The 16,218-nt window shown below is 58.7% G+C and overlaps 1 protein-coding gene across 1 annotated transcript in view; it reads right to left on the reverse strand.

The window, feature by feature from the left end:
* The window catches only part of LOC119100130 (protein still life, isoform SIF type 1), a 28,963-nt gene extending 13,907 nt beyond the window's left edge, over positions 1 to 15,056 (reverse strand). Inside the window, exon 1 of the mRNA XM_037223241.1 lies at positions 14,734 to 15,056. Within this exon, the coding sequence (XP_037079136.1) occupies positions 14,734 to 14,810 (77 nt within the window). The 5' untranslated portion in view covers positions 14,811 to 15,056. The remainder of the gene's footprint in view (positions 1 to 14,733) is intronic.
* Between the last annotated feature and the right edge of the window lie 1,162 nt (positions 15,057 to 16,218).

Consider the following 16,218-nt stretch of genomic DNA (forward strand, 5'->3'; position numbering starts at 1 on the left):
CTCTCTCTCTCTCTCTCTCTCTTTCCGCCCCCACTGCTCTGTCTCAGAGATAAACGGAGCGTGGCGTCTTGCTTGTCGCCATATTGTTTCGACAGCTTCGCGCTGTTTTGTGTGCGTCGGCTGCGCTGCGTAGACTAGTGCGGACGACAGTGTCCAGAGAGCAGCGGCGCTGCTGGCAGTTCTCTGCATCATCTGCCCTCAGCGTGATGACACCAGTGATCGAGATATCCTCCGCTCCATTGTGCGGTTGGCAGCGTCCCATCCAATGATCCAATAACGAGCGCGAGCAGTGGACACCGGACAACGTTTTTCTCAGCGAGCAACACGGAATGGTGGGCACAGCGCCAAGGCTGACGAAATACAAAGGCGTCTAATGGATTCCGGAGATAGAAACATTCATGACGACACCTTATGTTCGGGCATCGAGTATTCGCGATTCCAATGTGCATGGCACGCAGCGATCTGACAGGTGTTACATTGTCAAAGCACCTTTAGGACTGTTGAATACAGCAACGTGCTGAGTCGGCACACCAGGCGCAAAGCCTGCGCTGCTTCAGCCGGTCAGCCCGCGCAGCTGTCTTGACATCACTGCAAGATGCAAATGACCTTGATTTAAAGGAAACAACAAGGTCATCTGTCCAGCCGTCACAGCCGTTCGCCGTCCAGAGTCCGTCCCGAATCCGTCCAGAGTCCGTCCCAGTGCCCAGCGGGTCCGCTCAGCGGCCCTGGTGCGGTGGTGAATCAGGCCTTGGGTGACGCGCCGGTCCGGATACCAGCCAGCAGGCTGGAGCGAGTCGAGATTGAGTGTCTGAGTCACACATTGTCTGGCCTGACGCATCACGAAAGGGTGGGGAACACTGGTGCATGACGTCCTCTTCATCCAGCAGGAGGCAGCATCACGCGCATGCCGCCCTTCTCCGTCGGACAATGCAGCTTATGCTGCCAGGGCGTGCTCCTCGTCACGGCAGAAAGGTCTGCGCGCAACGCAAATTCCAACCATCGGCTGCGTGCCGAGGGGAGATCCATCTCAACTCCACGGACGAGGAGACTCCAACGCTACGAGTTCACTCTGATTGAAGCTCACTCCACATCTGTCACCCTCACAAGTGTGCGGCATCGCCACCGCCCGTCTGCCGCCAACGGCGGACCGCTCTCGTGCATGCCTCGCCGTGATGACTCCGTCTTGAGAGGGTCCACCCGCACCATCCGGCCCGGAGCGCTCGCAGCGAGACCCTCCACTCTGTTGCCGCCGGCGGCGCGGCAAGCCCGGCGCGTTACGCTCGCGCGCAACCCGCCCGCTGAAAGCCCCTGCTCGCACCGCGCGCGGAATCCGCGTGTCGTACGCCGGCGGTCGTAACCTGCGCGTCGTAAGCCGTCGGTCGTGTGCTGCGCGGCGCCGGCGGACGGATTCCTTTTGACCGCCGTATGGCGGCGCTGATTTATTGGCCGACCGGCGGCCACTCGGCGCGGTAATTGATCGCGGTGTGTTTACACTGGGCGGTGCGGCGCGCGGTGTGGGCGCGGCTCACCTGGGGCCGCGCCGCGCCCCATTATTAGCGTCCGTTCTGATTTAATTGCGATGCGAAGACCGGCCGGCGCGAGGCACCGACTTTCTCCGCGTTGACCGGCGCGTCGCTCGGCGTCCACACAGGTCTGCGCCGATGCGGCGTTGGAACCGAAGACGTCTGAGTACACGCCGCGCCGGAAATATCGCGGCGAAAGCGGCGCGGGACGCCTTGCCGGTTGTGGCTGAGGGGTTGGCGGTATGGGCCATCACCGACGGCGCGGCGAGGCTGCTGCGCCACCGGCGGTGGCCGACCAGGCGTGGTCGAGTGAAGAGGCGACGGCAGCAATCAGTCAGCGTCATCCCGGGATCGCCCGAGGGCCCGGCTCGCACCGATCGGGCCACCGTGCTCTCTCTCTCTCTCCCCTCCGTCGGCTCCACAGCGGGGCCTCTGTTCCTCGGGCCAGGCGTCGGCCAGCCGGCGAGGGTTCGCCGTCCCCGCTCGGCGACGCCGGCCCCCTCCGGCGGCAGGCGTCGTCGGCCCCCTCCGGCAGCGAGCGGCCGTCGGTCGGCGGAGCCCGGCCCCCACGGCATGGCGTCACGGCTGGGGGAGCCGCCGATGAGAGCGGGCAGCCGCAGCGGAACGGAGACGCCGGCCGCCGCCGCCGATAAAAAGCGGCGTCCTTGCGTTTTCGGTGGCTGACTTACTCCACGAGATATCTGGGTGAAGCAGCCCGGGCAAGCTCCGGTCATCGATCAATGAGCGGTTCGTTCATACAAGCTGTGTGGAGCGACCGCAGCACGTGCTGTTCAATCGCACCAGCCTGTGTGGTAAAACACAGTTTTATTACCACAATATCAGGAATAATGGGCAATATATCTAAAGAGCTTTGCATAGGATTAGGCTCTGACAGCAAAATTAAATGGTCCCTGGGCCTTACCATCCAACGGACTTTTGGAGGGCCTGATTCCGTACTACCTTGGACCAAAAGACTCAGATTCGTTTCAGAACGGCCCCCTCACCCCTGTTTTCATGGAGACCGACAAAATAACCCCACAGCGCTGTTTAGATGCGCCTTGGCCATCGGGAATTCACAAGACTTCTGGCACCTTTTCCATGTGGTTCGTTTTAATCCATGGATTTTTGCACCATTTCTATATTGTACAGTTCAAATGCTGCCTCCATGCCAAAGCGAGGAGTGGATGCAGTAGGGTCGGGGCACACCGCCGCATAAAGGCTAAAATTCCCATCTCAGAAGGCTTTATCTCCCGACAAAGGGAGAAGAACTATATCAGTGCGAGCAGCTTTGTGGTGACCCTGACGTCATGTGTGACGTCATGATCCTGACCTGGTCTTACAACGTTACCGATGTCACCGCCCGGGAGAAGCGGCCGCGGAACGCTCAAAAGGAAGATTCAGAGCTGGTACAGCGTCCGAATAGGCCGCCCAGGTCTACGCCTTCCCCGTCAACACCTCCCAGATCTACACCTTTCACGTCAACACCTCCCAGGTCTACAACTTCCCCGTCAACATCTCCCAGGTCTACACCTTCCACGTCAACACCTCCCGGGTCTACACCTTCCACGTCAACACCTCCCAGGTCTACACCTTCCTCGTCAACATCTCCCAGGTCTACACCTTCCACGTCAGCACCTCCCAGGTCTACACCTTCCACGTCAACATCTCCCAGGTCTACACCTCCCACGTCAGCACTTCCCGGGTCTACACCTTTCACGTCCATCAACACCTCCCGGGCCTACACCTTCGAGGTCAACACCTCCCAGGTCTACACGTTCCACGTCAACACCTCCCAGGTCTACATCTTCCACGTCAACACCTCCCAAGCTTACACCTTCCACGTCAACACCTCCCAGGTCTACACCTTCCACTTCAGACACTCTGAAATACCTTTAAAACGCATCTCAATGTAAAATCGCCATTACGTTTGACTTTCATCACACGTGGCGCGCTGCTTAAGCCAGCGCGACACCACGCACTACATAGTACCGGCCTTGACAAGACAATGGAACCGTTCGATCGGCATATCCGGGATTCGAGCTGATGATGATGAATGAGAGTCCGCACAAATGCGGCTTTCGGGCGCTTCAAAGAAACTCGCACCTTATCTGGGATCTTTTAGGTGCGCCATGATCACGGCAGTGTTGTTTGAGTAACTGTCCTCTTGATACCCCACATCCGCGCCGCGACCGGTCTCCCCGTCCACTGATCATCTTCCCTGATCCCCCCGCACGACTCGATACTCATGTCCGCATTGAGGCGCGGACTGCAGATGTCGTCAGGCGGACTCCCAGCCTGAGGTCGGGGCACATTGTCCGCTCGGTAGCGCTCGTCCGGGCGCCTGCTCCGCCGAGAATCCGCCGAGCATCCAGACGAAGATTAATGGCCACTTCCTGCCCCCGCCCGACGGTAGGCTGTTCACGCGTGTCCAGGCCGACACTCGATGTCCAGGCGACGGAGCGCTCTGCCAGCGCCATGGGCTGGATGAACGCGCCCTTCCAGACGGTCAGTAGTCACTCTATTCGTGGTTAAAGTGCGCTCTTGAGCGTTGCCAACGTCTCTAGCTTTATTTTTTGGCGTAGCTGATGTTTCGTAGCGGTAACGTTCGTTGGACCGGTACCAGTGGAGTGAGCATCAAGCATCAAGAACAAAACTCCCAGCCCCGCGAGCGATTAGAACGCCACCTTGGTGCCAATGGGGAAGGAGACTCTAGCTTCAACCAGGACGGAGACGCACGCTATAGGCAAGACGAGAGGCCTCCGCCGTGGGCAAGGGTAAGGATTGAGCTGCTGATGGGTGATGGGTGAGACCCATATGGGCTAGAACCGAGGCTTCCACCATCCAGATCTATACCATGCTGTTGTCGGTTAGAAACCGACCCACGCTGGAGTCATAAACAGACTCCTGCTAGACAGAAGCGGACTCCCGCTGGTCAGAAGCAGGCTTTCGCCGGTCGGGAGCCAACTCCTGCCGGTCACAAGCCGACTCCCATCGGTCAGGGGTGGACTCGCGCCTGTCAGGAGCGGACTCCCACCGGCCAGGGGTGGACTCCCACCGGCCAGGGTGGACTCCCGCAGGCCGGGAGGCGCCGCGCCTCAGCTGCTGTCGGCGACCGCCGGCCGTATTGACAAATCGAGTAAATATGGTAATGGCCCGTGACGCCGGCGGTGGCCAGCGGTCGGTCGGGGCTGCCAGGAGGCGCCGCTGCCGACGCCGGGCGCGCCGGCGAGCCGCGCCAGGAACATGGTCCGGCATGGGCGCCGCTTACCGGCGCTCAGGCGGCCGTCCGGGAGGGCGGGACGCAAAGCTAGCGACGGGCGGCCGCCGGCAGGCGGCTCGCGCTGAAGGGTCACGGCCGGTCGTGTGCTGTGAGCGATGGGATGGAGGAAAAGGTAAGTGTTCGTGGGAAGCGCTCTTGTTCACGAGGCAGGGTGGAGGAGCAGGTGGTATTTGGTCGATGTGCGTTATCGATGCGACCGCGCCCTCTCACGCGTCAGTGGCTTGTGGGACAGTGGGCCGCAATGTCTCCGGCAAACATTCTCAGGACACTTCTGCGCTCTGTGTAAACACGCCTGGCCGACCGCAAACAGCGGAGGGGTGAACAGCGCGTGCGTGAGTTGGCTCGCACCAGCAAGCGGTGGCGAAACGAAATCCTTCGCCTCGAGCCGGTGCGGCTGTGGGTACCTGGCAGCTTCCGTCGCTCGAGCGCTGGTGCGGCTGTGGGCACCTGGTAGCTGCCGTCGCTCGAGCGCCGGTGCGGCTGTGGGCACCTGGTAGCTGCCGTCGCTCGAGCGCTGGTGCGGCTGTGGGCACCTGGTAGCTGCCGTCGCTCGAGCGCTGGTGCGGCTGTGGGCACCTGGTAGCTGCCGTCGCTCGAGCGCTGGTGCGGCTGTGGGCACCTGGTAGCTGCCGTCGCTCGAGCACCGGTGCGGCTGTGGGCACCTGGTAGCTGCCGTTGCTCGAGCGCGTCCTCTCGTGTCTCCTACATCGCGACTGAGGCACCATAGACCAGCGCGGGCTGAACAGAAGCGAGCTGGGCGTGATTGCCCGGCGGCCCGGAAGGCGACGGCACGGCGACAGCCACCAGCTGCGCCTGAATGGCGCCGTGACACAACACAATCTGCACGGCGGAGGCGGGCGGAGGCACGCCGGGACACGCCAGCAGAGGCTCGTGATCGATGCACTGGCCCCGAGTGTGTGATGTTAATGCGCCGGGCCGCGTGGCGAGGGGCGCCGCCAAGACGAATGTGAAGGGGCCGCGGACTGCGGCCCTCGCAGGTGGAATGGTAGCCTTTTGAGGGGTGAGAACTTCATTAACTTTTGACGCCACGTTTCTCAAACCGACGCATGGTGGCGCATAGTACTCTGGCACATTCCGGCCTGCAGGTTCAGTTTAGTCCGATGCGTTAGATTCCTTGTCAACTTCTTGACCTAACATTCTCAAACCGTAGGGGTATTAAACGTATCCCATGGCTTTCTGATGGCCATTGTATGGTCAAAAAAGAAAATACAAATACGGCTCACATTGCATTCAGATTTCCCCATACAAGCAATCCAGCTGCAGGTAGGCGTCGCGGCTGCATCTCATTCCTCCGCGTCATCCGGAAGGCCGATTAAGTTGGGGCGTAATCCTGGATTTTGTTGCCACCTGATGCCTTATTGGACCCTTATTTGTTACGCGCTGTCCATTTCTCGCTCACGAAACGTCTGTTTCCTTACGCCCACGTACGTTCCATCACGCAAACAGAACAACTGGGCAGGGGCTAAGAATAGCCGCATATGGTGGTTTTGTTCCGCAGTCTGCAACTCAGTACCTATACACGCTGCTACACCGGCCTCTCCTCCCCTTCCTCTCCCGGATCTCTGTATTAGCTGTCAACAGACTGAAACCTCGGTGATCAGTTTCAGTCCAGCTATCTCCTGCAGATCATTCGCTTTCACTGTATTCCGCACATCGCGCCAAACATGGCATCGGGCGAGTCAGCGAGGTGATCTGCCCCCTCCCCGCCCAGTCTACTGTAGCTCCGTCAGCTGAACAGCGCCCGGCCCGCGGGAGCCGCTCAGCAGACGACGATATGGGAGGCAGCGTGTGTGAGAGGTCCTCAGCCTCCCGCATCCAGGGGCGTCACAAGACACACACAGCCACCTCCTCCACCTCCTCCACCACGCCGCCCGCAAACAAGTGCTTTCCTCGCGTCCGCCGCCCTCCCGCCGGTCTCACGCGTCCCCCAGTGGCGTCACGCACGCGTGACCCCTGCCTCTCAGTCACGCACGCATGAACCTGCCTTCCAGTCACGCGCGCGTGCGCGTCGGAGCGCGTGCGCGCCGGTGCCGGCGTCGAGTCTTGGCGGCCGACACGGCGCGAGCGGCGGCGGGGCGACGGTCCCGATAACATCGACCGGCGCTGGCACCATTTGTTGCCGGGCTAACAATGGTACATCTTCGAGCGTGGAGTCGTAATGACTATGAGGAGACGGCCCGGGCGGCCGAGGTAGCTGTCCCTGTCCCGCGGGGGCAGTCCACCGACCCTGTCCCGCGGGGGCACGGCACGCGCCGGGGCAGGGTCGGTCCCGCAGGGGCACCGGCGCCGCCCTCTCAGCTAGGACGGCCGGGGGCCGACCGAGGTAGCTCAACTGAACTGACGAGTGAGACTGCGCAGTTCGCAGTATGATGCTGCTCAAAGCGAACTTTAGGTATGTTCCTCGAGCCAGATCAGTTCTTAAGATTTCCATGCATGGATTTCGATATCAGCCCGTTTAATCTAGGTTTCTTAATATGTGGTTTACACTAAGGACGGCACTGCACAGACATGACCAACAATTGTGTCAACTCAGTAAGATTTATTGTTCAAGGCGAGCCATTTTCCCCAAGTTCTCCGCATTACGTCAACAAGCTGACGATGGTAAGGTTGGGCCAGTACCAGGCTGCGCCATCTATCCAAACAGCGGCTGCGAAGGCTAGTCGTGGCGTGCCATATTTACCATCGCCGCGTTCGACAATGCTTGTGATATGCCTGCGATCCGAAACAATGGGCAGTGGAGCGGTTACGCTAAGCGGATCTGGGAACTAGCCCGACCACACCCAGTCAAGGGCCTGCAGCTGCGCGCGTCAGAAACTCGTTTACTCGAGAAATAGTGTTTGAAACAGCGTGTAACACATTGTTGAAGAGGTTCATCCAATGGGGAGAGGCGCAGCGGGTCAGTCGGCGGGTCTGGAGCTGGCCGTGACGCGGCCGGCAGCACAGTTGCACGCGCTCCCACCCCTGACAGCGAGCAGCGCCGCCGGCTGGCGTGTCGCCGCAGCGTGGCCTTACGCGCTGACGGCAAAGTGACGTGCGGTTTCAGGCATGAGAATCGATTGCGCTTAGCAGATTATGTAAAAAGATGGGAAATTACCGTAAGTGAACCCGGTGTCACGTGTTCTCTGCTTGGTGCGATGTTTCCAGGCCCGTCCGCGCCACTCGCCGTCGCTCCTCTTTGGTACGGCAACCGAAGATCACAAGGTGTTTGTACAGGTCAGGAATGTGTAGATATACCTAAAACCCCGGAGCACAGCGAAGTGCGGTCATGAAATCTCAATCATCTTCATGATGCATGACGATGTGTCATGTTTTTGGCATCAAAATAAGCATATATATATAATATACATGCATATACATTACTCTTTTTATTTCAAGAGAAATGACGTCCATCATACCACTGACGCACCGACATTTCTGTTCTGTGCGCAAACTACGTCGACACCATGCCAAAAGATGGCTATGGAGTCACCTTCGCATTCGAGTACTGCCGCCTTGAAAAATTTGGTTGTAAAACGTTGATCACAATATCGCAGTCACAGATATTCTTTACATGTCCTTTCCAAAACGAGACAGTCAATCTTAGCCACCATCCACTTCCATTTCCGGTTTGCCCCCCACCGCTATTCGGTAAAAGCCGCGCAGTGGGGACATCTAGCGGCCCTATCAGCTCAATCAGGCAGCCTTCTTCTCTGTGTCAAGGACCGCGCCGTCTCGCCCGGTCGCACCGCACCAGCTGTTTGTTTGAGCTCCTCGCGCTGTCGTGGGCTCGTCGTGAGTCTCCTCCAGCCACTCGGACTCGGAGCTTCACTCGTGAGGCGTCCCGCCCACACGGCCCACCGGTTGGAGGAGACCACAGGTGGGGCTGTGCACACGTCACGAGGCCTGAAGTGCCAACTGTGTCCTCCCGCCGCGTGGACAGTTCGTGCCCGCAGGGGGTGAAAGACGGGCCGAGCCGCCTCGCTGGGAATGTATTATGCAAATGCAGAGGCGCACATACTAGGTGATTTGCGCGATAAGTACGATTATAACTGTTCCCTGCGGTGTGGACGCCCTGACAGCCAACCAGCGCCAATCCATCATAGCGACGTCAGCTCCTTTGCCACCTGAATGATGAGACCGCGGCACTCAATCCCAAACCTCGACATGTTAAGGAGCAACGGCATTCCACGACCTGACCATCCATCCCACCTTCAAACCCGTGATCTACGCAGCGCCCAAGTTGAGTGCCTAGGATTAATGGTCAGTCTTTTGAACAACATGTTTTCATAAAAGTCCCGCCATGCAAGCTTTTTTTTTGGCCGCCATGGATTGAGTCGGACTTCGCTTCACTCCAGAGAATATGCACAACTTTGAGATGAACTATAAACAAGCTATACTACTAATTAGCTTTGCCCACTCGCAAGACATGGCTAGCTTAATAACCGATTCAGCAAATGCGCAGAATGCTGCGCGGCGGTGCCGCGTTTGCCACAGCGCCAAGCTGGCCGACCCATTCCCTGTCGCAGTGAGCCCGCCTGCCCGTGGGGGCCGGCGCATAACGCCGCCAGCGTCTCCGTGCACGTGCTCTCCGCGTACGACCCCCGGGCTGTCGTCCGTCCGGCCGATGCGACCGCATGCGCCTGGCATGTCGCTCGCGTCTCCCATCGGTCGGATCGCAGGCGCGCCCGTCCCTCTTTCGCCGACGAAGCCGCCGAAACAGACCGCGCCGTCGCCGGCTGCTCGGTCCGAAGAATACCGAATGAGCGGCTGGACGGCCCCGGCGGAGCGGCGCGTCAGCGGTGGGAGAGCGGCCGCCGCCGACGCCGCCTCTACTGCGCGGTCGGCCGCCGCTGATAACGCCCGACGGAGACGCCGGAGTCACGCGTGCAGCGCGCCGCACGCCGCGTGAGATGGACGGCGTGTGGGAGGCGGCGCTGCTCCGCCGCCCCGCACTCGCTGCGCGAGCGTGAAGCAACCGAAGCAGTGTGCAACAGGCCTATCATGTTGCGACGACCTGACGTGAGCTGGGTGTCACTAGGACGCCAGCGCATCGTGATGGCTCACCCAGCGAGAGGGCAACATGCCGTCGGGAATGACGGGAGCACAGGCTCCTCTTTGGGACGGCCGTTGGTAAAGCGCCACCTGTCGGCAGGCCGGCCGTGGCGGACGAGCTCGATCACTGAGCGGCGGCCGCGGACGCCGCTCACCGGCCGGGAACGCCAGCCAGACGACCGCTCGGTGGCGGCCGCGGGGCGCCGCTCGCCGGCCGGGAACGCCAGCCAGACGCATGTGGTCGCCGCCAAACCCGATTACGAGTCCACCGACGCGCACTGGTCGCCGTCCCGAGAGGCGGCGGCCGTCGGACGCGGCTGGCCCCCTGCAGGCCGGCGGTGAGCCGCTGAGCGCGTCGGCTCAGGGTGCCAGGGCTCAGGGTGTGCCCAGGGCTCAGGGTGCCCAGGGCTCAGGGTATGCCCAGGGCTCAGGGTATGCCCAGGGCTCAGGGTATGCCAGGGCTCAGGGTATGCCAGGGCTCAGTATGCCCAGGGCTCAGGGTATGCCCAGGGCTCAGGGTATGCCCAGGGCTCAGGGTATGCCCAGGGCTCAGGGTGTGCCCAGGGCTCAGGGTATGCCCAGGGCTCAGGGTATGCCCAGGGCTCAGGGTATGCCCAGGGCTCAGGGTATGCCCAGGGCTCAGGGTATGCCCTGGGCTCAGGGTATGCCCAGGGCTCAGGGTGTGCCCAGGGCTCAGGGTATGCCCAGGGCTCAGGGTGTGCCCTGGGCTCAGGGTATGCCCAGGGCTCAGGGTATGCCCAGGGCTCAGGGTGTGCCCAGGGCTCAGGGTGTGCCCGGGGCTCAGGGTTTGCCCAGCACCGCGGCGCTCACTACCTCTACGCTCTGGTCCAAATGTCGAAGGCGCATCCCTGTCGTGAGCGAGCCTGAGGGGTTGTACACCGGCTCGCCGCAGTTCGACTGCAGTTAGTCACCGGGACGCTACGGCTCCGGGACGGCCCAGCTCATTATCCCATCACGGCGTCTTTTGCTGGCTGATGTGCATTGCTCGAAACAGTAGGCTATTGGGGTCTCAGTTGCCGAACATTAACTTCAAAGCCAAAATCCGCTGCCAAGCCTTCGTCCGCGGCCTTTGGCGGGCTGCGAACCTACCGTCACATTCCCTTTCCCAAGCGATCACCAATCAAGCAGAAGACGAAGAACGGGTAGACAGGTTGTCTGCAGTACACACACATACATTCACGAGGCGTGTATGTATGTGTGTGTGATGTAGTGATATAAGAGACACCGATCTTTCCGCTCTCCTACAATTCTGATGCAGGGTTGAGTAGCGTATGCCAAGTGGCTCGTGTGGAGCACATAATTTCCGTTATGCGGACAGTGAAACATTATACAGCTGCTTCCATTTCGATGCAGGGCAGCATGCAAAACGCTTCATTTGCTTGTGATTTCATCAGAAACGTGCACCTTCTTTCCTGCGTGGCTTTGGCGGCGTTGTTGTGTGGTGCTGGCCAGATGTCCGAGGTTACACCATGTATATGAGTATGACGAGGTGAGCTAATATAACTTCTTCACCGTCATTGCTAACTGGTTCTTCTTATTAAACAAAGATTGGCTGTTTCACCCTATGTCAAACGAGGCCAGAGAAGCGATGCCAGCACGCTTCTCCTACCTTGAGACTTGTATCCATTTAACTTGAGACTTGTATCCACTTAGCTTGAGACTTGTATCCACTGGCATGTACAAAAACAAAATCGTTCGACAGCTGGGACGTTAACTGGCCTCACCATCGCCTCATGCTTGCCTGCTTGCTAAAGCATATCGAAGGCATCGGGGATTGCGACATAAAATGAGATGGCAGCTCAAAGCTGTAAGGGTTGGGAATGAAATACCGCTATAAAACGGAGCCTTCCACCCAGTTCAGTTTTATTGCAGCTGACGCGTCGAAAAAAAGGTGAGCTTAGCCGCGTAAATCTGTTTGTTTCCTCTGCGCGTAAATCTGTTTGTTTACTCTCTTAGTCTCTATCAGAGTCGGTGGGGGAGAACGCGTAGTGCAATCTGGTTGGTGCCAGATCACCCTACGTAATCCCTAGTTATCCAAAAAGGTTGCTGAAACGAGTAGGGCCACGTTGCAATTAATCGTTACGCACTTGGACGCTTTTACTTGTTTGGACGGCGTAAGCTGCCGGGAGCGAATGGTTACGCCAGCGTGGCCTCGCTCGTTCTCTACGGTCTTCGCCCCTAGGAAGCCTTTACCCCAAATCGTAAGAGCGCACGTTTTCAGCGCGATCGCCGGTAGTGTGCTGCTCCCTCAGTCCCCCCTGAGCCGCCGGGCGGTGTGAGAACCCCTGATCGAGTGTTCGATTCACCACAACGCGTGACCTTTCGTCAGGAGTCGCTACCCCGCGCGCTGAACGCGTGTCCATCAGCGAGCAGATGTCCGTGACGCGACCCCCGCGTCGGCGCGAGACGGCACGCAGACCTTGACCAGGCCTTGCAGACCAGACCAGAGGGCACGCAGACCTCTCGACCCCGCACAAAGTTGTATGTTAGCGTCATTTGCATTCGAGATGCGTCAAATGTCATTTCTGTGGAAAATGTTATTTAGACGTATTAGGTGTGTTATTTGTTTTAGTACGCTTTGGCTACGCGGCGGACCCACAATGCCCTGCGCGGAGCCGGCGGGACTCTTGTCTGAGGCGATCCGCGGTGACAGCCGTCAATAAACGCAACACCGCATGTCTCCGGGACCTGACATTTTTAGCAGTATGTGTTTTTGGTCAGCAGATCATGCTAAAATCATGCAGTTTCATTCTTTGCGTCAATTATCCAGAGTTCCGTCAGTCATTCCCAGAGTCCCTTGCGTCCAGGACGGACCAGAGGTCCATCCTTCTGCACACCTTCCAGCTGCCTCCTCTCTACCTCCCAGCTACCTCCTCTGTATCTCCCAGGCTGCCTCCTCTCTACCTCCTAGCTACCTCCTCTCTACCTCCCAGCTGCCTTCTCTCTACCTTCCAGCTGTCTCCTCTCTGCCTCCTCTCTGTCTCCTAGCTGCCTCCTCTCTACCTCCCAGCTGCCTCCTCTCTACCTCCTAGCTACCTCCTTTCTACCTCCCAGCTGCCTCCTGTCTACCTCCCAGCTGCCTTCTCTCTACCTCCCAGCTACCTCCTCTCTACCTCCTAGCTGCCTCCTCTCTATCTCCCAGTTACCTCCTCTCTACCTCCCAGCTGCCTCCTCTCTGCCTTCCAGATGTCTCCTCTCTACCTCTCGGCTGCCTCATTTCTACCTCCCGGCTGCCTCCCCTCCCCCCCCCCCCCCAGCTGTCTCCTCTCTACCTCCCAGCTGCCTCCTCTCTATGCTCCAGAACCACTGCGCTAACTGTCCGGCTGTTTGCGACGATAGGCGGGCGGAGAGACACCTGAATCTGCCTGACGCTTCTGGCCCGGACGCCCTGAGCACAGCCAGGGGAGACGGCCCGCGGGATTCTGTAGCCTGCGGCCGGCGCGGTCGGGTCCGCCGCCCGGCATCCAGCGAGCCGACGGACGGGCGGCGCCGGTGGCCGATCGTCGGCGGCCACCGCCCGTGTTGACCACGACGAGGCCTCAAAGGTCAGGTGCGCACGTGCAGCTATCTGCGTGACAGTGAGGCGCGCTCACAGCAAGCGGGCGGTGGAAGTGAGCGCGCGGTGCAGAGTGGGAGTTTCTAGCTAAGCGCGCGGGAAGCAGAGTCGTGCGTCTGGGCTCGCGGAGTCGCAACGCGGAGACATGCGTCTCCAGGGACGCCAGGAAGAATAACGCGCCTTTATAGATGCGAGAAAGAGGCAGGTGTCCTTAGATATTCGAAACCGTGTCACAAAGTCACACGTCTTTAGAGACACTGAGACAGAGTTACGTGTCTCGAGAGACGCGACATGTAGTGTCGTGCGTCTTCAGGGACAGAGACGCGGGTCTTGAGGGCTACAAGACTAAGTCATGTACATTGGGGGACGCAGAGCAGCGGGTTCTAAGAGACACGAATCAAAGTCACGGGCTTTCAGAGACACGACACAAAGGGACGCGAAGCAAAGCCATGTGTCTCAAGAAACGCGAAGTAGAGCCATGAGTCTTGAGTGGGGCGAGGTAAAGGGACACATAACGGAACCACATGTCTCGAGGGACGCGAGGAAAAGAAGATAAGCCTTGGGATGCGGGGCAGAGTCATGTCTCTCTAGACACCCGAGGCAGAGTTATATATTTTTAGACACGCGAGGCAAAACCATGTCTCTTTAGATACGCGACGCAGAGCCATGTCTCTTTAGACCCGCGAGGCAGAGACATGCGTCTCAGGAGATATGGAAGAAAACGATGCGTCTTTATGAATACGGACAAGGCTCCTCAGAGACGCGTGGTGGAACCATATGTATTGAGAGGCATCAGACAGTTATGCGCCATAAGAAGTGAGGCAGAGCCATGTATCTTAATAGAAGTGAGGAACCGCGCACATTGACAGACGTGAAACACGGGTCCGGAGAGGTGCGTGGCCGAGCTATGTCAGAAGGGATGCTGGGAAAAGTCATGTGCCTTGAGACACAAGGCAGATGCACCTGTCTTGAGAGGTGAGACGAGGCAAGGGCCCTGGGAGACGAGTGGCGGAGTCATGAAAAACGCGTGGCAGTGGTGTGTGCGTCAAGGCGCGAGGCAGAATAATGTGCGCTAAGACGGAGTCAGAGTCATGTGTCTCGAGGGATGCGACGCTGAGCCATGGCTCCTCAGAGAAACTGGGCAGAAACCAGTGGCTTGAGGGAGAGAAACGCAAAGCGGAGCCCCGTGCCTCGAGACGCGGGACGGAGGCATGCGTGCCGACATCGGGAGGCGTGACGGAGCGCGTGCTAGCGCCGGCTAGACTGGGGACGACAGCTACCTGCAATCGCTCTCGACTTACCTCAGCAGGTTGCCGGTGCGGCGAGTGACTAGCCAGGGCGACTCCTCGTAGTTCTTCCGGATAAAACTGTTGCCCATCTTGCGGACACCAAGTGCGTGCGCGCGCACGCCACAGACACACCGAAAAGCGGCGGGGCCGGCGCGGCGGCCGGGTGACGGGCGTCAGGGGCGCCACCTACCTCAGGCGGAGGCCGGGCCGGCACTGGGTCACCTCAGGGTCAGTCGAGCGCGCGCTAGCACAGGTCAGGATGCCACGCAGCCGGGTCAGCATCGCGCGCCGCCGCTGAGCACATGTCACGCGCGTGGGCGCGGACGGCGAGTGCGGCGCGGTGCGGACGACTGCGGCGCGGCGCGGGCGGCGGCCGGCGTGCCCGCGAGGTCACTGGCGGAGAGAGAAAGACCGGTCAGCACGGGAGCTGAATACGGACCGCCCGGCCCGCCGGCGCTGGGTGGACACCGTTTGTCTGCAAGGATCTGATTGGCGCATAGCTATGGACACAGTGGTCTGTTTCGAACCGCGATTGTCTGCTCGCTGTGACCCTGCTAATTGGTCATTGTAGGAGGATTAATAGGGCTGCCCACAATGAGCGGCCGATTAGTAAATGCCCTACTGTCCGGTGCTCATTGGGGTCAAATCAGGTTTAGAAGCCCGTGGAGATTTACCTAACATGCCATTGGCACGGTGAGCGGACTACAAAAACAAATCAAGAAATATTGATTCAGGAAAGACGTAGTTTCTCTAATTAGCTTCATGGCGTTCAAAAGACGAGAGACGAGAGGCGTATCGGAAAACGGCGTTAACAAGCAAATTCCTCTAAGTCCAGCATGCTTTGCTAGAGCTGGCTGCTATTTTTTCGGGCCCTGAGAATATCAAACACATGTGGAGCAAATGTCCACAGTGACTCTTAGCATGCAACAGTGCTGATCGCTGAGCATGATCGTTCTGCCGGAAATGAACCGCACAGTTCCCTTGTGTGAGAATTGTGAGTGTATCTGGTGTCGAATGAAGAAATAGGTACTTTCTCACTCGATGGTACCCACTGTTTCCTTGTTTACTTTACGGAAGCATTAATTTACCAAGCCGCATCCTTTGTACGATGTAGACGATGGAATGAACTAATGCTGGCCTTAAGAAGGTGTTCAAATATGACCAAACAGCTGAAATCTCTATTTTTACGGCATTAAGGCAACTCTCAGCACGTGTGCATTGTCTGGAATTATAGCTGTTATAACAAAGGGTTGGCTGCTAGCGAGCCAGAAAAGGTCAGCCTACCATGGAACGGCAGCCTTGTTGAATCGCTGCACGAAAATGACTTCTCCCCGTAGTCCTGCTGATTTTGAAAAATGATGTCTTTTAACTGATGTGAGTAGTGGATTAAAATGCTGCACGTAACAACTTCCACCTAACGTGCGAACTGAGCTCAACAGTACGAAGCAAATTTCATTGAGAAAATAATATTGAGAACATTCCACCAGTATAGCAACT

This window comes from Pollicipes pollicipes, unplaced genomic scaffold (genome assembly GCF_011947565.3).
Source record: "Pollicipes pollicipes isolate AB1234 unplaced genomic scaffold, Ppol_2.1 Scaffold_4881;HRSCAF=5763_pilon_pilon_pilon, whole genome shotgun sequence".
Lineage (NCBI taxonomy): Eukaryota > Metazoa > Arthropoda > Thecostraca > Pollicipedomorpha > Pollicipedidae > Pollicipes > Pollicipes pollicipes.